Source organism: Hyperolius riggenbachi, chromosome 2 (assembly GCF_040937935.1).
Source record: "Hyperolius riggenbachi isolate aHypRig1 chromosome 2, aHypRig1.pri, whole genome shotgun sequence".
Classification (NCBI taxonomy): Eukaryota; Metazoa; Chordata; class Amphibia; order Anura; family Hyperoliidae; genus Hyperolius; species Hyperolius riggenbachi.
Window position 1 is genome coordinate 76,079,267 of NC_090647.1, and position 23,665 is coordinate 76,102,931.

Sequence of the window (23,665 nt, forward strand, 5' to 3'; positions counted from 1 at the left end):
TTAAATCTATTCAACAATTGCGTGTAGAATGTTTCTCGTTGCTGGGCTCCCACCGTGTGCCTTCTGACTAGATATCCGCTAGTGAGGTCCGCGCATGCACAGTGGAATGAAACCGCTTATGATTGGCTTTCTCCCTCTGTACAAGTGCTTCTATCTGTTGGGCATGATGGACCTTGCTTGTATTAGTCCAGTTAAAGGACAACTGACGCAAGAGGGATATGGAGGCTGCCATATTTATTTCCTTTTAAGCAATCCTAGTTGCCTGGCTGCCCTGCAGATCCTCTAATGCTGGGGATACACAATGAGATTTTTCAGCAGATTTACTGTTCGATCGATTTTCTTATCGGGTTTTGATCAATTTCCGTTCACTTCTATGAGAAAACGATCAGAAAAACGATCGAAAATCAGATCGGACATGTTGGAAATTAGCTATCGAACCATCTATCTGCCAAAATATCTCATAGTATAATACTTTAAGCCAGGGCTTTGGAGTCGGAGTCGGGGCAATTTGAGGACCCAGAGTCGGAGTCATTGATTTCATAAACTGAGGAGTCGGAGTCTGCTGATTTTTGTACAGAATCCACATCCATGTTAAGTATTAAACTAAGGAGTCGAGGAGTCAGTCTGAGCCATTTTGGGTACCCGGAGAATGTGGTAGCCTCCATATCTCTCTCACTTCAGTTGTCCTTTAAGATGCTCGTGTACAAGGATGGTAGCGTGGCAAGAAGGGGAAGCTCCTGGACAGCAATGGTGGGCTCAGAGAGGATCTTGGATGCCTCTGGACCATCCAAAGGCTCCCCTCTTTTACACCTCCAGCTCTGCCATTGCGTGTCACATAACCGAATGTTTACAATAGGGTTTTTCGCTGTAGGAGCTTTCTTTCGTGGGGGAAAAGTAAACTTTAGATACTGTTTACAAAGCTATCAGTACATCGAAGTAATACAGGTGGTCCCCGACTTACGAATGACATAGATTCTGTGTTTCCATGGGAACAAGCCCCCTCAAAATTTTCAATTTGGACTTGTAGTCTTTGAGAAATGCGATTAAAAAAAAAAATCAAATAAAAAGTCTTTTAAACTTGCATAAGCAGGAATAGAGGGCAGAGGTGACACAGAAGGGGACACTGGAGGCACATGGGGACAGAGATACGTAGCACATAGAGATAGAAAAACTAACTATAACAAGTAACTTGTCTATATATGTTATCTAAAGTTTTTAGATAGTTTACGCAGCAAATCTAGCTGCAAACAGCTTCAACAGTTTATGATTATTTATTCCTGTGATACAATGAGGGCAGCCATGTTCTGTTTGTCACAATTTCACATGCTGAGGGCTGGAGATGCTATCAGCTTGCCTGTGTGTAAATTCAGTCCCCTCTCCTCATCCCTCTTCCTCTCTGCCTTTGAAATCTCTGGCTAGTAACACCTCCCCCTGCCTAGACTGAACTCCCATGAGTCCTCGCTATTGTCTGAAAATGTCAAGGCACTGTGAAAAGCTGTGGGTGAGGCTTGTTTTGTTTATAGGGAATTAGAGTATTAAAACAAAAAAAGTATTTGGCTTGAGGAATGCCCTATAAACTATATGAAAGAAACACAATTATGCAATGAGTAAAAGTTTCTCGGATTCAGGTTAAGAACGAACCTACAGTCCCTATCTCGTTCGTTAACCGGGGACTACCTGTACTTGCAATCATTTAGAAATGTTATATCCATGAGGCAGAAGTGCGCTTTAGTTTGGGGAGACATGACTATATTTTTGTTATAATATGATGTAAATGAAGACTGCCTAGTGATTAAGCTAGTGTACCAGACGATAGATGTAGATTACATTTTGTAGGTTTTATTGTTACACCTGGGACAGAGTACTTTCTGATGGTATTTCTGCTTAAAGTGAACCTCCGGACTAAAAATCGACTCAGCAGAACTGAAAAGGCCTGGTGTTTCTTTAACAGTTTCACAGCATCAGAACTTTGTTTCTCTTATCCAAGCCTCATTTTTAGCTGCACAGAAGAAAACTGCCCGGGCTTTTTTCCCCTGATGCTGTGCAAAGCATGATGGGATTTCTGATGTTGTTGCTCTCGTTCTGCTGTTTTTGTGCAAATTTTTTTTTTGACATTTGAAGCCTAGCGTGTGCAGCTGGGAGGGGTTATCAGGACACAGGACAGTTGGAACTGTGTCTCCTGCTCCTTGTCACCTCCTTTCAACCAAAAAGATGGCTACCCCATGACAAAGATGGCAGCCCCCATGAATCACAAACATTTGCCTGTTCTTTTAAAACAGGGTGGGTAAAACATTATATTACCTATCTATTCTAATTAACATAACTAATGTAACTGAATGACAGTATGTTTGTTTAGGCTGAAGTTCCCCTTTAAAGTGAACCCGAGGTGAGGGTGATATGGAGGCTGCCATATTTTTCCTTTTAAACAATACCATTTGGCTGCAGTAGTGTCTGAATTACACAGGAAACAAGCATGCAGCTAAACTTCTAATTTCTGACAATATTGTCAGAAACCTCTGATCTGCTGCATGCTTGTTCAGGGTTTATGACTAAAAGTATTAGCGGCAGAGGATCAGCAGGACTGCCAGGCAACTGGTATTGTTGAAAGTAAAATAAATATGGCAGCCTCCATACCACTCACCTCGGGTTCACTTTAAATTGCATTGTGATGTTTAACCATAGCTTAGCTTCCAATTATTCTACAACAGCTTTGATCAAAGTAATATGGTGCAGCTGATGATAAAGTAGATACAGCACTTTATAAGAAGTGCAGATCATAGCATCCCACATAGAAGGTTCTACATGTTTCACAGGGGGTGTGGTCAGAATATCCTGCAGGGTGCCTGAGGCTTTCTCCAGAGAGTTCACAAGATTTATTCCCTATTGTACATCCTATAAACATGCAAGTCATTTAAAAACAAATAACGCATAAAGCTGTGTACACACTGGATAAGGCAGGGTTCACACTATACCAGTTTAAATAATGATCCTGAAAAAACGGATCATTTTCTGGTTCAAACCAGTTTTTCATCGGTTATTGGATTCATATTAATGAATTCACATAGTGGCTGGACAGTGTAATGGTTAAGGGCTCTGACACAGGAGACCTGGGTTCAAATCTTGGCTCTACCTATTCAGTAAGGAGTTTCTTGGGCAAGTCTCCCCAACACTGCTGCTGCCTACTAAGTATGCTCTGGTGGCTGCCTCGCAAGCGCTTTGAGTCCGACAGGAGAAAGGCGCTTTACAAATACTGCTATTATTATTATTATTACACAGCGCTGTACAATTTAATAAGGTTACAGATAATGGGGGTGATGGCACAATAAAGGTAATGAGCAATAAGATGCACAATGCCAGATCATACACTGGAGTAGTAGTCCCAATTATACATTTTCACTTTTTTGTATGGTTAGAGTGCACAATAAAGTATGATACACAAGGAAGGGCTCCCGCTTTGCATGTTGCAATTACACTGGAGTCTCACTACAGTTTACGGCATTGAACCAGTTCTATCTTAAAGGGACGCAAATGGAGGAGGAAAGCAGGTTGGCACTATGGTGCGGCAAGTGAGCTAGGGTAGCGTACATGTAGGTATCCCCAATCGGGCAGCTAGGCGTGCTCAGGTATATAGACAAGCGTATTAGCACATGAAGCAAATAGGCAGAAGAAAACCGGCACTGCAGGAAGCTGTGTTTAATCTTGACATTCATGCAAACAGAGATGTGCACATCAGCAACAAGCAGGGCTGTCTTGCATATGAAAGGCATACAGTGAGATGTGGGGTACCTGGAGGTGCGGTGGGTGCTGGGTGGTCAAGCCTGACGGCCGTTTCGCGCACGTCTGCGCATCTACGGAGGCTGCAAGGCGGAAGGGATAGGTGTCCGGCATTTGTAGCCGAAAGCAAAGGGCGGAAGTACGCCGCCCCTCTCTCCCCGCCTCTACGTACACCTTCTCCCATAGCCAGGACGCTAGGACGCGTAACGCGTCATAAGCGCCTGACGTCATGGCGGCTGAGGACGCTGAAACTATTGTACAGCGTAACGTAGCTTACGCATGCGCGCCTATGACACTCGTTGGGCTGGAATTGCACCATCTTGTGTCAGTAAATGAGAAGGCATCCACAGCCAAACATCAGGTAAAGAATAGTGGTGAAAAGTGAAAGCACATAAAATAGTGATGATTGAGACGGTATAAAAGAAAGTGGACAGAGGCACAGAAGTGACATATAGATAAAGAATTACCTGAGTGGTCAACTGTAAGATGCTGTCTCAGCAGCAAAGCATATGTGCATTAATACAGTAACAGCGCAGATGGAGTTACAATAAAGGGGGGGAAGTGGAGAAGTTGTGACATATTAAAATCAATAGAGGATCGGTTATCCTGCAGAAGAATCCCCATTAGGATGTCACCAGTAGGTGGGGCTGACTGACAGGGTAGTCGATCCTACAAGGGAGGCATAAGAAATCAGGAGGGACTGAGTGGACATATAGCTGCTATATAGTGATAATAAAAAGAGCAAACTGTTCTAGAGGGAACATGGAAAAAACCAAAATTTTAACACATATTGTCATATGTTATTTAAAAGGTAGAAAGGTTAGGGGTCCAGGAAGCAGGAAAGATCAGTGTAGTCATTTAGCCCCAAGGGGCCCATCGCGTTAGTCCTTAAAATCAACAGGACCTCTTCACGTTTTAATTTCCTTTCGCGATCTCCGCCCCTGGCAAGAGGTGGAACCTGGAGTCTATCTTAAAGGGATACTGTAGGGGGGTCAGGGGAAAATGAGTTGAACTTACCCGGGGCTTCTAACGGTCCCCCGCAGACATCCTGTGTTGGCGCAGCCACTCACCGATGCTCCGGCCCCGCCTCCGGTTCACTTCTGGAATTTCAGACTTTAAAGTCTGAAAACCACTGCGCCTGCGTTGCCATGTCCTCGATCCCGTGGATGTCACCAAGAGCGCACAGCGCAGGCCCAATATGGTCTGTGTCTGCGCAGTACACTCCTGGTGACATCAGCGGGAGTGAGGACATGGTAACGCAGGCGCAGTGGTTTTCTGACTTTAAAGTCAGAAATTCCAGAAGTGAACTGGAGGCGGGGCCAGAGCATCGGTGAGTGGCTGCGCCAACACAGGATGTCTGCGGGGGACCATTAGAAGCCCAGGGTAAGTTCAACTCATTTTCCCGTAACCCCCCTACAGTATCCCTTTAAAGGGAACCTAAACTGAGAGGGATATGTATTTTTCCCTTTAAAATTCCAGTTGCCTGACTGCTGATTCTGTGTCTCTAATACTTTTAGCCACAGCCCCTGAACAAGCATGCAGATCAGGTGCTCTGACTGAAGTCAGACTGGATTAGCTGCATGCTTGTTTCAGGTGTGTGATTATCACTACTGCAGCCAAAGAGATCAGCAGGACTGCCAGGAAACTGGTATTGTTTAAAAGGAAACCTCCATATCCCTCTCAGTTTAGGTTCCCTTTAACCTTCAGAGGCAATATTGAGATCTGTGTGTAGAGATTTGCAATAAGCCTTGGAGGGCAATGGAGTGGGTTGTAGTATAATTATTTTCGGGGCAGTGATGGTGAATTTTAATATATTTCTGTTTTTAGTCTTGAAATGGTCACTTAATTTCCTTTAACACTGGATCTGCATTGATTGTTGAACACCATAACAGTGCAATGTGGAATCTACTAATGTCTACTCTGAAAGAATAGGTTTCCCACCTTGAAGGTAGCAATGTCTGTTCATTACAGTTCACCCTGGGAACAGGCTGAGAAAGTGACACATGAAGAATATGTTGTTGCTTAGCAGCATTTCCAGGCTCCATGTTAACAGTGATGAGCAAAAAATTCTCCTAGCTCACAGCTTTCCAGTGACCCAAAAAGGCAAGAAAAGGGAGACTATCAAAGCCAGCAGATGCCAATTGGATGACAGCTGATTAACTTTCATTTGCAGCATTAGTTGCCTTCAGAATGCTCCCAAATCATTATCCCTTTAAATGGTTTTGAAGATTGGGGAACAGATGATAGTCAGAAGGAGCCAGGTTAGGTGAATAGGGTGGATGAGGCATCACTTTAAAGACACGGAAGCGGAAAAAAAAGATATCATGAATTTGGTTGTGTAGTACAGATAATTAGTAGCAAAGAAAATATTCCCATATTTTTATTTTCAGTTATATAGTGCTTTTTTAGAAGATTGCATCATTCTCTAATATTTGCAGTTTACATACTACTCTGCATTCTAAATGATTTTACAGAGCAGGCCAGTGAACTTTTGAACCCTTCTCTGCAGAAAAAAAGAAAATACAGTGACTGACAGTTGAGATAAGCTTCAGAAGTCTGAGCTCCACGACTTTAAAAGTTGTAGGCGCTCTGTTTTTTTTTTTTTTTTACATTGATAACTGGAGTTTCGTAACTCTTCCTGTACTGGAAACAATATTAGACTTATGTCTCTGCTCCTAATGTTTTATTTCTTAGCTGTACTACACATACAAATAATATTTTTTTTTCGCTTCAGTGTCTCTGTAAGGAGGTTATTTCTGCAATACTGTCACCTACAGTGTGTGACGAGTCATTGTCATGCAACAAGGTGACACATTAGGAGAGAATGTCTTTCCTTGATATTTTGCCTCAGCTATTTCAATAAAGATGTTGCATTGATGGTTAAAACCTTTGGGAGGTAGTCCATGAGCAGAACCCTTCATATTCAAAAAATTGTTGCCATTGGCTTCTGCACTGACCTTTGTTTGAGGATCATAACAGTAGAATCATGTCTTATCACCAGTACCAGCGTGTCCAGGAAATCTTTTTTTTGTAACAGTTTCCAAATCCGCCACAGATGTCTCCTTTTTTTTTTTTTTTTTTTAAGTTGTCAAGTTTTGGGATCCACTTTGCAGTAAGTTTTTCTTTCTCTTCCACCCCCCCTCCCCCCCCATTTCCAAGTTGTTGTGGATTGTGGGTAATGGCACCAACTCTCTTAAGTGATATACCCAGATATGCAGAAAAACTTTGGCTGACATTCGGTGGTTCTTCATGATCATGTCTGACAAGCATTCCGCTGGGTCTCTCATTTTAACATCAAAATGGCCAGTTTTAAAATTAGCCACCCAACATTTAATTGCAAATGAAGGACCACCGTCCCCCAAAGTTTGTGACATTTCATCATGAATCTGCGTTGCACTTTTCCCTTGGAGAAACAGGAACTTAGTTGTGGTCCTATGCTCTTCCACAAGAAGGAGAAAAAAGTACCACTTCACTCTCCCCGTCATGAGGTGCCAGACTCTGGAAACAACTGCAATACAGTTTAGAAGTAGCATCTGCACACTCCAACGGGTGACATCCAAATGATTTTATTGACTTCTTTGGAGATGCTGCCATGTACACAGAAAATAAAGATGTTAATCCTATGTAGTTGATTTTTGAATCCATTAATATAGACACATAGCCAGTACACCCTGCAATTTACAGCTTTTTAGCTCAATTTTTTTTCTGGTTAAGGCTCAAAACTTGTCAGCACCCCTTGGTAGCAGAAATGAGGCTGCTTAAAGGGAGGGTCTGAGGTGCATATAAAGCAAAAATCTACTTACCTCAGGCTTCCTCTAGCCCCTTGCAGCTGTACTGTGCTCTCACCGCACCTCCGCTTCCCGCTAGTGGCCCGAGTCCCCTCTGGTACAAAAGGCCTACTTGAGCTCCAACGTGCAGCTCACGTAGTTGCACTGACATCATCCGGACTGTAATGCGCAGGCGCAGTAGTTCTGGGCCTGCTCAGTACAGTCCAGATGATCTCAGTGCGGCTCCATGAGCTGCACGCTTTAGCGCAAGTATCTGCTGACCTCACCAGAGGACACCGGGAGCCACTGGAGCTGCGTCAAGGGCACAGGATGGCTGCCGGGGGCTGCAGGAAGCCCCAGGTAACTAGATTTTTCCTTTTTATGTTCCTCGGACCGTCCCTTTAATTAACAGGCCAAACAGTAATGTGGGTGTGATTTATCCAACACATCCAGCAGATTTCAGTCTCTCTAAACCTAGGTGTGTCTTATGGTCAGGTGCAGGTAGTACAATGCAGATGTGATACAACTCTAGCATATAGTGAACCTATCCTCAGTGTGATTCAGGGTGAAAGGGTCAGTTCTGGAGCATTAAGGCTGGCATCGGATCCATTCTCTCCAGGTCTCCAGCTGTCTCTGTACTTCTGATTGTGGGTGCCTGGGGTGTTCTGATAGTTGTCAATGGCATTCTACTGGGCTCTGTTGCTATCATACTCTGTAGGGCCCACAGTGGCGGGTGAAAGACTGGTGTTGGGGGGATGGAAGACCTGGCACTGGTCCTACTCTATATAAAGATGCCCAGATATTCCCCCTAATTAAAAAATGCAGTAATTTACTCAGGGCTGTGGAGTCGGAGTCGAGGAGTCCGAGTCGGGGCAATTTTGGGCACCCGGAGTCGGAGTCGTTGATTTCATAAACTGAGGAGTCGGAGTCAGGAGTCGGATGATTTTTGTAGAAAATGCACAGCCCTGTTAAGTATTAGACTAAGGAGCCGAGGAGTCAGGGCCATTTTGGGGAGTTGGAGTCGGAGTCGTGGTTCCATAAACTGAGGAGTTGGAGTCGGAAGATTTTTGTACCGACTCCATAGCCCTGAATTTACTGTACCACTCCAAGGACGGACTGTGATTCCTGCCATGCATGAGCAGGTGGCAGACATCTGCTCGATGTGTTGTTTTTTTTTTTTTTTCTATTGAGCAGCAACCAAGCCAAGTGTCAAACACTGACGTTTTGTTGCCAACGCTGCCGTGATGCTTGCCCCCTGGTATACTAGTGGCAAGCATGCAATTTGCCATCCATGTGAATAAGCGCTTGTGTACTCTGCAAAGCACTGCAGAGAAAGTAACTGTGCTGTATTACAGTATGTGCATTGATATTCCAGGTGGTGTACAGTACAGTGCTGCGTGTTAGGTTTTGGCATCGGTTTTCTAAACCTGTTTTTATCGTAGCTTATTTTCTTGCCCTGTGAATCAGATCATGGGTAAATCTGCAGAAAAAGACACTATGCTATCTCCTCAGCTGCTGTATCGTGCCATATAGAAGAGCCCAGTCATCTGCCATCCATTCAGGCTGGCAAGCTCCTGAATTTGGAGTGAATAGTCTTTTGTAGGGTGTTTGTTCTGAGCTGCCAAAGTGCTGCCATTTGTACTGTGCATTTAAATTAAGTAATAGTTAATGAAGTGGGTTGGCACTTCTCAATATTCCCATTTACTAAAGAAAGATGGAACTGAAAAGGGAGCATAGAAGGATTATCAGAGTAAAAGAAGACTCCATTAAATGGAGTTGGGTTGAAACGGATGGTTACATGGTTACATAGTTACATAGTTATCTGGGTTGAAAAAAAACATACGTCCATCGAGTTCAACCAAAGAACAAGTACACCACCAGCCTGCTCCCTCACATATCCCTGTTGATCCAGAGGAAGGCGATAAACCCTTACAAGGCATGGTCCAATTAGCCCCAAAAGGGAAAAATTCCTTTTCGACTCCAGATGGCAATCAGATAAAATCCCTGGATCAACATCACTAGGCATTACCTAGTAGTTGTAGCCATGGATGTCTTTCAACGCAAGGAAAGCATCTAAGCCCCCTTTAAATGCAGGTATAGAGTTTGCCTTAACTACTTCCTGTGGCAATGCATTCCACATCTTAATCGCTTTTACTGTAAAGAACCCTTTCCTAAATAAATGGCTAAAACGTTTTTCCTCCATGCGCAGATCATGTCCTCTAGTCCTTTGAGAAGACCTAGGGACAAAAAGCTCATCCGCCAAGCTATTATATTGCCCTCTGATGTATTTACACATGTTAATTAGATCCCCACTAAGGTGTCTTTTTTTTCTAGACTAAATAAAAGCAGTTTATTTAACCTTTCTTGGTAAGGGAGACCTTCCATCCCACGTATCAATTTTGTTGCTCGTCTCTGCACCTGCTCTAAAACTGCAATATCTTTCCTGTAATGTGGTGCCTAGAACTGAATTCCATATTCTAGATGTGGCCTTACTAGAGAGTTAGACAGGGGCAATATTATGCTAGCATCTCGAGTTTTTATTTCCCATTTAATGCATCCCAAAATGTTGTTCGCTTTAGCTGCAGCGACTTGGCATTGAGTGCGATTATTTAACTTGTTGTCAATGAGTACTCCTAAAGTCCTTCTCCAAGTTTGATGTCCCCAACTGTATCCCATTTATTTTGTATGGTGCTAGACCATTGGTACGACCAAAATGCATGACTTTACATTTTTCAACATTGAATTTTATCTGCCATTTATGTGCCCATATAGCCATCCTATCCAGATCCTGTAGCAATATATCCCTATCTTCCTGAGAGTTGAGGATTCTGCACAATTTTGTATCATCTGCAAAAATGGCAACATTGCTCACTACTGAATCTACTAGGTCATTAATAAACAAATTGAAGAGCACTGGACCCAGTACAGACCCCTGTGGGACCCCACTGCTAACAGTCTCCCATTTTGAGTACGATCCATTTACCACAACTCTTTGTTTTCTGTCCATTAGCCAGTTCCCTATCCATGCACACAGACTCTTCCCCAGTCCTTGCATCCTCAACTTTTGCACCAGACTTTTGTGGGGAACAGTGTCGAAGGCCTTTGCAAAGTCCAAGTATATCACATCTACAGCATTCCCAATATCCACATTAGCGTTCACTACCTCATAAAAGTTGAGCATGTTACTCAAACAGGACCTGTGTTTAGTAAACCCATGTTGATGCTGAGAAATAAGATTTTCTACTATGAAGTCATTTATAGTATCTTAGTAACCCCTCAAATAGTTTGCATACAACTGATGTTAAGCTTACAGGTCTATAATTTCCTGGATCTGATTTTTTGCCCTTCTTAAATAATGGAAAACATGGCCACTGGGACTCTGCCAGTTGAAAGAGAGTCACAAAACATAAGATAAAGGGGTTTATCTATAACTGAACTTAATTCCCTTAGTACCCGAGGATGCATGCCATCCGGGCCAGGTGCCTTGTCTATTTTTAATTTATTTAGTCTTGCATTCACTTCTTCCTGCGTTAAGTATTTAATATTACAGTTGGAAGATTGAGACTCTTCTGCCTCTGTAATTTGCAACAGTGATGTGTTCCTTGTGAAGACAGAAGCAAAGAAAGCATTTAATAACTCTGCCTTACCTTGGTCATCCACCATTGAGTCCCGTCCCGTCACCCCCCCCCCCCCCCCCCCCACCCTTTATAAGTCCTATACAGTCAACCTTTCTTTTTTTAGAGTTGATGTACTTATAAAGCTTTTTTCGGTTAGATTTGATATCCCTAGCGATTTGATTTTCAGCTTCAATCTTTGCCAGCCTAATTTATTTTTTTACAATTTTTATTGCACTCCTTATAATTGTTTAATGCCGCCTCGGTCCCCTCTCCTGTTTTAGGACCTTATAGGCATTCTTTTTTCCCTTCATTTTATCTCTAACCTTTCTATTCATCCATAGAGGCATTTTTTTATTCCTATATAGTTTGTTTCCATATGGGATATACATACTACAATATTGATTGAGAGTAAGTTTAAAAGCTTGCCATTTCCCTTCAGTGTCCTGCCCCCTTGTAGTACATTATCCTAGTTCACCAAACTTAGTGCCTGCCTGAGTTGGTTGAACTTTGCTTTTCTGAAATTCATAGTTTTAGTGGTCCCGCTGCCCCGCGGCCTATCAGTCACCAGATCAAACGTTATCATGTTGTGATCACTATTTCCCAAATGTTCTTGAACCTGCACATTTGATACATTATCTGGTCTATTAGAAATGATCAGATCCAGTAACGCATTCCCCCTAGTTGGTTCCGTTACCATTTGAGTCAAGTAATTGTCCTGTAGTGATGCCAGAAATCTGCTGCTTTTACCAGAATGGGTAGCCTCAATACTCCAGGGTGGTGTTACAAGTTAATAAAAATTGGGTGCAAGTCTGGCTTATCCAAGAACCAGCTTCACTACAAACTGTTACATAAACCCAAAGGATTTAGGCCTCTTTTCCACAAATGGTTGAACTGCTCATTTGTTAAGAAATCCAGCCACAACCGCTGTTCAGTGGCAGTTACTTGCAGCTGAAGGGCAACATTGAATAACTCCACACCTGTCATCCGGCAGATGGATGGGGGCAGCTGACAGGCGGTGAATTCACCATCTTCAGCTGCTTGTGGAAAGTGCCATACAAAGTGATGTCACATGCACTAGTGTCACATGGGACGGTGCTCATGGTTCTACTGGAGGAGGCCAGGAGTCGCATTGGCGGATAGACAAAAATCAATGTAGGAGTATGAAACCACTGACTCCAACTCTAGGTACCCAAAATTGCTCCGACTCCTTGACTCCCAACTCCTTAGTCTAATACTTACCAGGGCTGTGAAGTTGGTAAAAAAAATCATCCGACTCCTTAGTTTATGAAACAATCGACTCCAGTTACCCAAAATTTGCTCTGGGCTCTGACTCCACTACCCTGTGGATAGGTAAGCCTTCAACCACTTCAGCCCGCAGGTGCAGGGCTGAGGAATCCGAGTCGGAGCCATTTTGGGTACCCGGAGTTGAAGTCGGTGGTTTCATAAACTGAGGAGTTGGAGTCAGAAGATTTTTGTACTGACTCCACAGCCCTGCGCAGGTGTTTTCACCTCTAGGACAGAAGCAATTTTCCCCTGTCAGCGCTCCTTCCATTCATTCGCCAATAACTTTATTACAACTTATCGCAACAAAACGATCTGTATCTTGTTGTTTTCGATGCCAATTATGGCTTTCTTTGGGTAGTACATTTTGCTAATAGTTATTTCATTCTAAATGCATTTTAACGGAAATAAGAAAAAAAAAAAACGTCGAAAAAAATCATTGTCTCAGTTTTAAGCTATTATAGTTTTGAAATAAAACGTTTTATTATGCATAAAATCCACACATTAATATGCTCTCACCACATGCATATTATAATTTTTTTTCCCTAATGTAACTTAATTTTTTTTAAACTTGTTTTGTTTTGAAAACGTTTTTTTTTTTTTTTTGTTAGCTAGGGGGGAGGGTTGGGGTTAATGATGCTTTATTAAAGAGACTCCGTGCTAACAAAAATGCCCCTGGGAGGTACTCTCCTTGGGAGGTGGAAGTCTCTGGATCCTAATGAGGCTTGCCCCGTCTTCCTCTGTCTCACTGTTGTCTCGCTCTGGCCCTCCGAATGCACAGCCGACATCGGATATTTCCTCCTATTTTGGAGCCGAGAGTCGCTACTGTGCTTGCGCTAAAGCCGGGAAGGTAAATATTTACATGGCCACCATTGGTGGACCTATAGCGAGACCACCGTGGGACAGAGCAGGACGGGGAAGCCTCGATAGGATCCAGAGGCTTCCCACTTCCGAGGGGAGTACCCCCAAGGGGCATTTTTTATTGATACAGATTCTCTTTAAATGTGTAATGTATTTTTTTTCTTTAAATTTACTTTTTGGCCACTAGGTGGCACTAAGCACTCTCCTGGAAGTTACCAGGAAGTGTTCGATCTTTTCTCATGATTGGAGGCATGTTGATTCATTCACAGGGGATCAGTTGCCTCGCAAGAACACTCGTTCCCCTTCCGCAATCGATCCCCTGTATTAGCGGTGGAATACGAGCATGCACCCAACGGCTACAAAGTGCACCCACCACAACACCGTTGTACGAATATATTCGTACAGATTACCGCTAGGTGGCTCCTGCTGGACAAATTCAGATTAATGTAGCAAGGGCTTATGGGAGCTCAGTCTGGGCAGGAGGAGGAGGTTACTAGCCAGGGATTTCAGAGGCAGAGGGGAGGAGGAGAGGGGAGTGAAGTTTTCACAGACTGAGGGGAGGAGATGCAGAGCAGCGTTGCCTGTGTGTAATGACCAGCAGAATATGGCTGCTCTCGTATCACAGGAAGAAATAATCATATACTGTTGAAGCTGTTTGCTACTAGATTTGCTGTATAAACTATCTAAACTTTAGATAAGATATATAGACAAGTTACTTGTTATAGTTAGTTTTTCATCTTGAATCCATTTTAAGTGGTTAACACTGCATGGGGAGCGGGGCACTTATACGATTGGGGACACTGGCTGGAGGTCTGTCAGTTGTCGCAATATTGAACGCAATTACCAATCGACTAAGATTTTCCACCATTCCGCAAATTTTAGACAGAAATTGATCGAAACATCCTGGCTATGTTGTGGTATCAGATCATCACAGACTTTTTTTGTTTTTTTTGTTTTCCCCCAGTATTAAAGGGAAGGTTCAGGGAAACGTGGAAAAAAAATAAAAATCCATATCCACTTACCCGGGGCCTCCTCCAGCCCGTGGCAGGCAGGAGGTGCCCTCGCCGCCGCTCCAGAGGCTTCCGGTCGTCTTCGGTGGCCGACCCGACCTGGCCGGGCCGGCTGCCAGGTCGGGCTCTTCTGCGCTCCACGGACGGGCTCTTCTGCGTCCCACGCGGGCGCGCTGACGTCATCAGACGTCCTCCGGGCTGTACTGAGCAGGCGCAGCAGTTCTGCGCCTGCGCAGTACAGCCCGGAGGACGTCCAATGACGTCAGCGCGCCCGCGTGGGACGCAGAAGAGCCCGTCCGTGGAGCGCAGAAGAGCCCGACCTGGCAGCCGGCCTGGCCAGGTCGGGTCGGCCACCGAAGACGACCGGACGCCTCTGGAGCGGCGGCGAGGGCACCTCCTGCCTGCCACGGGCTGGAGGAAGCCCCGGGTAAGTGGATATGGATTTTTATTTTTTTCCACGTTACCCTGAACCTCTTCTTTTCAGAGGCCTGTCATGCATTTTGTGACTACAAATGGCCGTTTCACCAGAGGCTTCATAAACTGTGCAAATTTAAAGCGTAGATGAAAAACTTTCTGCTATGTAAGTAGTTTGTTTGCCTCCCTGTCTCACCTGAGTCATATCTACTCCTCCACTGGGTAGCTGAGGTTTATGAATTGATGCTTGTGTGATTCCGGTTGCATGCATTACTCACTGCAAGAGGCTTCTGTTGAAATAAATCAAGGCCAAATTCTTGCTGCAGATTCTTGTATGAGGCTGCATTTTCAGAACTTCTATTTTGCTAGCCTTTTATAAGATATCGTGTCTGATCTCTGGCATCTGTTGCAAAATGTCATTAAAGCGGATCCGAGATGAAAAACTAACTATAACAAGTAACTTGTCTATATATCTTATCTAAAGTTTAGTTACACAGCAAATTTAGCTGCAAACAGCTTCAACAGTTTAAAATTATTTATTCCTGTGATACAATGAGAGCGGTCGTGTTCTGTTTGTCACATTACACACAGGCAAGCTGATCTGCATCTCCAGCCCTCAGCCTGTGAAAACTTCACTCTCCTCCCTCCTCCCCTCTGCCTCTGAAATCTCTGGCTAGTAACCTCCTCCTGGCCAGACTGAGCTCCCATAAGCCGTTGCTACAAAGGCTCAAAGTGTCAAGGCACTCTGGAGAAGCTGTGGGCGAGGCTTGTTTAGTTTCTAGGGAATTAGAGTATTAAAACATAACAAAAAAAGTATTTGGCTTGAGGAATGCCCTATAAACTATATGAAAGGAACACAACTATGCAATGCGTAAAAGTTTACCTCGGATCCACTTTAACAAAGATGAGCACTAAGGCACTAGTATATAGGAAGTGGCAAGCATGGTTAACATTCTGAGTGTGTCTTATTGATCTATATGTAGTCTTGCTTAGTGTGTGTTTTCTCTATTCCAGATGGCTGGCTTTCTCAGTCTGCTTCATTCCCAAGGAACCAGCAGTCTGGTGTGGATACCATCTCGCCAGTGGCCTCCCTTCCAAAACAAGGTTTACAGCAGCCTCAACCTCCGCCACCACAGCAGCCTTCAAAAGCTGTTAAAGTGACTTGTGCTAACTGTAAGAAGCCACTCCAGAAAGGGCAGACCGCCTATCAGCGCAAAGGATCGACTCACCTGTTCTGCTCTACATCGTGCTTGTCATCCTTTTCACAAAAACCAGCTCCAAAGAAGCTCTGCACTATGTGTAAAAAGTAAGTGATTCCCGCCCTGTGTGAGGCAAAGTTAAAACTAGTGGAAATGGATGCTGTAAAATGAGACAGAATCTGCCTCTAAATACCTGATGTCCCATTGCCTTGTACTATGCATTGTGTTATGTGTCTCTACATATTGTTAAAGAGAACCCGAGGTGGGAATTACTTTTACTATTGGGGCACAGAGGCTGGTTGTGCGCACTAAGACCAGCCTCTGTTGCCCCATCGTGTGCCTCCATGTCCCCCCTGCTCGCCGCTATACCCCCCGCATTGCTGGCGACACGCAGCGTGTCGCCAGCTCAATGTTTACCTTGCGCTGTCAGTCAGCGCTGCTCCCCTGCCTCCTCCGCATCGGCGCACCCGCCCGTGTCCCTTCCCTCCCGCTGATAGGAGGGAAGTGACGCGGCGGGTGGCGCCGATGCGGAGGAGGCGGGGGAGCGGCGCTGACTGACAGCGCAAGGTAAACATTGAGCTGGCGACACAGCCAGCAATGCGGGGGGTATAGCGGCGAGCAGGGGGGACATGGAGGCACACGATGGGGCAACAGAGGCTGGTCTTAGTGCGCACAACCAGCCTCTGTGCCCCAATAGTAAAAGTAATTCCCACCTCGGGTTCTCTTTAAGTGCTGTGGACAATGCTGGCACTATATAAATCCTAAATCATGATGTAGGCTACTTGTGTTAGAGGCACAAGCTGCATGCCAGTTCCAGGCGTCCATCCACTGTCTTAACATCACACAATGCAGTCTTGTCCTTCAGTTTGAAGTAACAGCAAGATTTGTAGTGTAAAAGAGGCCGTGCGCTCAGAAAACACATGGGTGGCTGTGATGGAACTGGGGCCTTTTTGCTTTCAGTACCCCATTTGCCTTTAAATTTGGATGAAACTTCATAGTACCGTATTTTTCGGACTATAAGACGCACCTAGGTTTAGAGATCAAAAACCAGGGAAACGCGCACACACACATATACACACACACACACACACACACACACACACACACACACACACACACACACACACACACACACACACACACACACACACACACACACACACACACACACACACACACACACACACACACACACACACACACACACACACACACACACACACACACACACACACACACACACACACACACACACACACACACACACACATCAATATCAATGTACTAGGCACATGCTAATAATGAACATAAACAGAGCATACAACATGATACATATAAACCACTAATTGTATAAATAAATCATTCAGTCTAGAGGGGTGAAGTGCATGTGTAAATAATACAGGTACTCTTGAAAGATCTGAATAAAGTGTAGATGCCAGAGAAAGGGGTATTCAAACAGTAAAAAAAAGTGTCTTGTGCTAAAGTAGAGCTAAATGGAAATGTACTGAACTGAACAGGGAAAGCCAGAGTCCCATGTCATTGCAAAACATCACCCCCATCAAGTTGTCATTCCTTAGTGCACTTTAGCAGCCTTATCTCCAGTAGTGTGAGGAAAAAAACATTTGGAACGTATAGTGTCTGTAGCCAACATGAGGAAAGTGAATAGGAGCCACCTACCAGACCAAATGTTGCTGTGTCGCTGTCACCCCACCGCTGCCTGCGCAAGAGTTTCTTGTCAAGTCCTGGATCCAGATCAGTGCAGTACAGGTGTAGTGATCGGGAGGCGGGCCTTGCCTGCACGTAGCTACATCACACCGTGCCAGAGCTGGTTCACCGGTGTCTACATAATGCTGCCACCTGCCCGCTCCTTGCACAAGAGTTCCATCTGGCATCCACATCTGCAGTGCAGACGCTGTAGTCAGGAGGCATAATGCTGGATGCCACGCTACCGCTCCGGAATCTAGATAAGTGCAGGCGTTGTATCGGGGGGAGGGGGGGCCTTGCACTCGTAGCGGCTAGACGCTGTGGTCGGGAGGCATAATGCTGGCTGCCACGCTACCGCTCCGGGATCTAGATACGGTAAGTGCAGGTGTTGTATCGGGGGGAGGGGGGCCTTGCACTCGTAGCGGCTAGAGACCAGAAGTGGAGTACTGGAGTCTATCCCAGTCCCCTTAGCCGCACTACACACCACTAGCTGCCACCGCTCCGTGATACAGATAAGTGCAGGCACTGTGGTCGGGGAGGGCAGGCCCTGCGCGCTCATAGCTGCCGGTGTCTGTATCCCAAGCCACAACCGGAGAGTCTGCGGAGTTGCAGCTCATCAGCAGACCATCTCTGAACAAATGCCGGCTGCTGGAAGGAGGATACAGGAAGCAGCAGTATGCAGGACTTGAAGCCTACAGCTGGTGAGTGCGGTCTGCACTTGCTTGGTGGGGGGGAGGCTCCTGGACGCACATTAAGGGACTATAAGACGCACCCAATGTCCCCCCCTACACACACTCACTCACTTACTCACTCACTCACTCACACACTTTTGGAGGAGAAAAAGTGTGTCCTATAGTCTGAAAAATACGGTGACTGAAAAAAAATTAAAATCATCCAATAAGCAATGATTTATTTAGCTTACCTATATTGACTTTTTTAGTGTTCACTGTCAGAGTTCAATTACCTTCTGGTCTAGTAGAATCTTTGTGGTTTTTTTTTTGGGGGGGGGGTCATTGCGTACTCATCCCTAGTAGGGTATCCTACGTTTACTCGGTTGGTTAAATAAATAATAGCTGAAATCCTAGAACTATGATGCAAATTAACAGCCAGGCACAAAGAGTGTCTCAATAAAGCCCGAGGTAAGGTCTGGCAAGGGCAAGGCTAAGCTGAGTTCGAGGGAAAGGGAAAAGAAAAAAAAAAGGATAAAAAATAAAGAAATGCTGCTCAGATGGAACCTTATCAGTTTAGTCTATCCACTGGTATGCTTAGGCCATCATTAAGTGAGGTTTATTAAGACTTCGGAGTTGTGCTAGCATGTCCCGGAGAGGTTAAACGTGCTTAAAGAACTATCTAGTTCTAGGTGAGGCAGATTTGGGAACTTGCAGCCATTGGCATCACAGCGCCTAATCTAACAGGTGAGTTACATAGCAGGAGAAGGCTGAGGCAAACAGGGGATGTTAGTATAAAAACTCAGCTGGAATCAGGTTTACTAGCCACAAACCCTTGCACATGCTTCCTGAGCTCTGATAAAATCTGTCCAATACTTTAAAGGATGCAGTACTGTAAGTTCTCCAGCAGATGGTGCCGATGTTCTTTTTAAGCTTTCATGGCACTTTCAGTAGTAACTGAAGGTTTTGGTGATCCTATCTGCGATCTGTTTATTGCGATTTAGCCATTCCTAGCTTCATTTCTAGAGGAATCCTTCTACACTAAGAAGGGTGATCATAATGCTGGGTACACACAATGCTATTTCTCATCGGATTGATTAGTAATCTGACAGGAAGTTGCATGGTGTGTAAATGTCCAAACTGCTCTCGATCAATAACTGGACCGATTTCCCCATGATAACTTCAGAAAATCGATCCCGTTTGATCAGATCGGACATGATGGGAATAATCTTCCGACTCCTATTGATCGGATGATAAATGGCTTTGTTTGCCTGGCATTAGGCTACGTTAACACTTTTGGGGATGGTGTGCGATTTTTCCCACATGCAGATTCCCATCAGATGTGACAGCCCATGTTTATCAGTGGGATTGCTCACAATATCACGTGATTTCCGCATGCAGGGAAAAGTTGTCTGTGCTGTATTTCTCTGCACGCTATGCAAGTTGTCTCCTTAATTATTGGCTATTTTGTTTAAAGGGAACCAGAGACGCTCTTAAAAAAAGCTTTTATACACACCTGGGGCTTCCTCCAGCCCGATACGCACAGATCGCTCCCACACCGCTATCTACCGCTGCCCACAACTACGAGAACCAGCTCCTGTCACTGACGTCATCGGAGCCAGGCTACGCAGGAGAAGTGTGCCCTCTACTTATCTCTCCATACACTGCTGCAGAGATACGCAAAGAGCGCACTTCTCCTACGCTAGACTGGCTCCGACTGGCGGAACAGTGGGGAGCCGGTTCTCGTGGATGGCGGCGTGGGAGCGATCCGTGCGTACGGGGCTGGAGGAAGCCCCAGGTGTGTATAACTTCTTTTCTTTAGATCATCTCTGGTTCTCTTTAAGTGTGAACCTGTGATCCTAATGTTAAGCCCCATACACACTCTTTTTTTTTTTATCATTTCAAATATTATACAAAAACATGTCCATTAGCATTTACAATAACATTTCTCACTTTCCAGGCAAAAACACTCAGAGCATAATTTAGTCGTATACTTTCATACAATTATAGTAATCTCCATACATCCCCCTCTCCCTTTATTATATATATATATATATATATATATATATATATATATATATATATATATATACATATATATATATATATATATATATATATATATATATATATATATATATATATATACATCCCAAAGTATGAGTGAACATTTATTTTCCAGATAACCACAGAAAAAAAAAGGAAACACAATAATACCTCATGTTCCAGAAGACTGGATCAACTTCCACTCATCAACTTTTTGCTGTACCCACCAGCACTGGCTCCACCCTCCTTGGGCCCAGCAATTGTTAGGGGGCGACATTGATTGAAAGTGTGTGTGGGCAGATCTGCTGGGCCCATTCACACTTTCAATCAGTGTTGCCCCTAACAATTGCACCTCAGCCGTTTGGGTGGCATTGCTTAGAATGAGCTCTGTACAGACATGCTGTTACCTATAGCCAAGCAAATTGTTCTATCAATGGACAGGTGATGAGGGATGATGGGACAGTGCACTAGTGAGTGGCGGGTGGATAAGTACACACAGTGTGCTTGTCCATTGTTAAGACAACTGAAGTCAGGAGAATATGGTGGCTGCCATGTTTAATTCCTTCCAAACCATACCAGTTGGCTGGCAGCCCTGCTTATCTATTTGGCTGCAGTAGCGTCTCAATTACACCAGAAACGAGCATGCAGCTAATCTTGACAGATCTGACAATGTCAATAACACCTGATTTGCATAGGCCTGTTCCTGGTCTATGGCTAAAAGTAATAGAAGCAGAGGATCAGCAGGACAGCCAGACAAATGGTATTGCTTAAAGTGAACCTAAAGTCACTTAAAAAAACCGAGATTAACTCACCTGGGGCTTCCCTCAGCCCCCTGCAGACGATCGGTGCCCTCGCAGCTCCGCTCCGATGTCCCAGGACCCGCCGGCGAGCACTTCCGGTTTGGCCGTCACCGGCCGACAGGGATGGGAACGCGAGTGATTGTTCGCGTTCCCAGCCTGTATATCGCCCCCTATGCTGCTATTGCGGCCAGGAGGTCGCAATAGCAGCATAGGGGGCGATATACAGGCTGGGAACGCGAACAATCACTCGCGTTCCCATCCCTGTCGGCCGGTGACGGCCAAACCGGAAGTGCTCGCCGGCGGGTCCTGGGACATCGGAGCGGAGCTGCGAGGGCACCGATTGTCTGCAGGGGGCTGAGGGAAGCCCTAGGTGAGTTAATCTCGTTTTTTTAAGTGACTTTAGGTTCACTTTAAAGGACAACTGAAGTGTGAAGAATTTGCAGGCTGACATATTTATATCCTTCTAATCAATACCGTTTGACCTGCTGGTCTATTTGGCTGTAGTAGTGTCTGAATCGCACCAGAAACCAGTACACAGCTAATCTTGTCATCTGACAATAATATCAGAAACACCTGATCTGCAGCATGCTTGTTCAGGGTCTGTGGCAAGTATTAAAGGCAGAGGAATAGCAGGATATCCAGGCAACTGGCATTCTTTAAAAGTGAATAAATGTTGTAGCCTCCATATCCCTGTCGCTTTAGTTGTCTTGTAAGTGCTGTGGCATATCACATAAACGACATACAGCAGCTTTACACTCCATTTTCTCTTCCTGCATGGTTCTGAATGACTGCCTAGGCTGTGGTTTATCTATCCTGCATGAGGCTTTACAAGTCACTGTGAGGGCTGGAACCCACTAGAGCAATCACAGGACTGGCAGCATTTTTTTGAAAGCATTTGCACTTCAATGTAATGTACTGAAGCGCTGGCAAATCACTTATGAATTGCTACACATAGCGATTTGAGTGCGATTGCAAACTGTAAATAAAATTATGATACATTGAAAGGACCAATCAGAATTAAAATCACAAATCGCTACACAATCGCAGGCAAAAAGCTTACACTTTTTAAAATCTCTCCCAAAAGTGCCGGAAAACGCTCATAAAATCACTTACAAATCACTTATTAAAAACGCTAGCAATTGTACTAGCGATTATGTGGTGGGTTCCAGGCCTGAAGCTGTGTTTGAGGTCAGACAGGTCTAAGGACCAGCTGTGCAGAACAGCAGGACAGTGTGACCTTTTTGACTCTTGGAAGCAATGAACTTGCTTGACCCTGTAACATTGTGTTGGCTTCTGCTTATTGTTATCTTGTTCAAAGTCTGCTTGTTGAGATCATTTTCTGCTTGTTTTTCAGAGATATTACCACCATGAAAGGTACAATTGTTGCGCAAGTCGATTCAAGTGAATCTTTCCAGGAATTCTGCAGTACTTATTGCTTATCGCTGTATGAGGACAAGCAGAATTCCGCCAAAAATCAAAACAAGTCGAGATGCACTATTTGTGGCAAATTAACAGAGGTATACCTTCACCTTATATTTACGCACGCTGTGTGCCTTGCACATGTACTTACTGTTGTGCAGCAGAATTGTAAGCTGTGTTATTTGTCAAACTCTTCAAGTGTCTGGACTCTCTCCCAGGTTTTTTTTCTGTGTTTCCTCTATCTGCATAAGTTAAACAGCATATCTGTTATTTGAAAAGACAATAGATCTAAAATGGCATTTACTGCTGCTGAAAAAAACATTCCATGATCTCTTGCACACTGAAGTATTCCTCAAAGTGATGGAGGGGATCTGAGCTTTTCTATACTAAGGTTTGGCTTTTTGATATGGATCTATTCACGACCTAATTAACTGACAAGAAGTCTATTCACTGATCTAATTCAATTACAAGTACTGAAGCATAAAGGTGCACATAGATCTAGCGATGATGGGCAGATTCGACCAAGAGACAAATCTCTCTTATTAAATCTGATAAGAGAGCTCTGTCTGCTGCCCTTACACCACAGGTTGATTCCCGATCAATTTCAGCATGAAATCGATCCGGAATCGGCCTTGCTCGCTGCTGTGCCCCCCTAATGTAATCCTGTTGCAGTTACATCACTAATGTAGTTTGGAGAACCATAACTGGATGGGAAACTTCCGAAATGCAACACAGGCAGCAATAACATTTTTAGTAGCACAGAGGAGGAAAACATTTGGGATTTTAATGTTTTCATTGTCTGTTTGGAGAGACCCTTATGCTAGGTACACACAATGACATTTTCTGGCAGGTCTCTTATTTCCAACAATTCCGATCGATTTCTGATTATTTTCCGATCGATTTTCCGAGTGTTTTCTGTTCACAACTATCGAAAATCGATCAGAAAACAATCGGAAATCAGATCGGACTTGTTGGATCTTCTGATCTGACAGAAAATCTGGCAGAAAAATCTCATACTGTGTACCTAGCATAAAACTTCCCTTTTTCCCAGTCCATGCTATCATGTAGCCAGCAGTGAAACCTCAGGGCTTCAGAAAGAAAGGGG

The 23,665-nt window shown here is 44.4% G+C and overlaps 1 protein-coding gene across 2 annotated transcripts in view; it reads left to right on the forward strand.

Annotated features, from left to right (window-relative positions):
- ZMYM2 (zinc finger MYM-type containing 2) overlaps positions 1-23,665 on the forward strand; it is a 122,134-nt gene that overhangs the window by 37,116 nt on the left and 61,353 nt on the right. For both annotated transcript variants that reach the window (XM_068266926.1, XM_068266927.1), the window contains exons 3-4: positions 15,739-16,030; positions 22,496-22,658. In XM_068266926.1, coding sequence (XP_068123027.1) covers positions 15,739-16,030; positions 22,496-22,658 — 455 coding nt within the window. The remainder of the gene's footprint in view (positions 1-15,738; positions 16,031-22,495; positions 22,659-23,665) is intronic.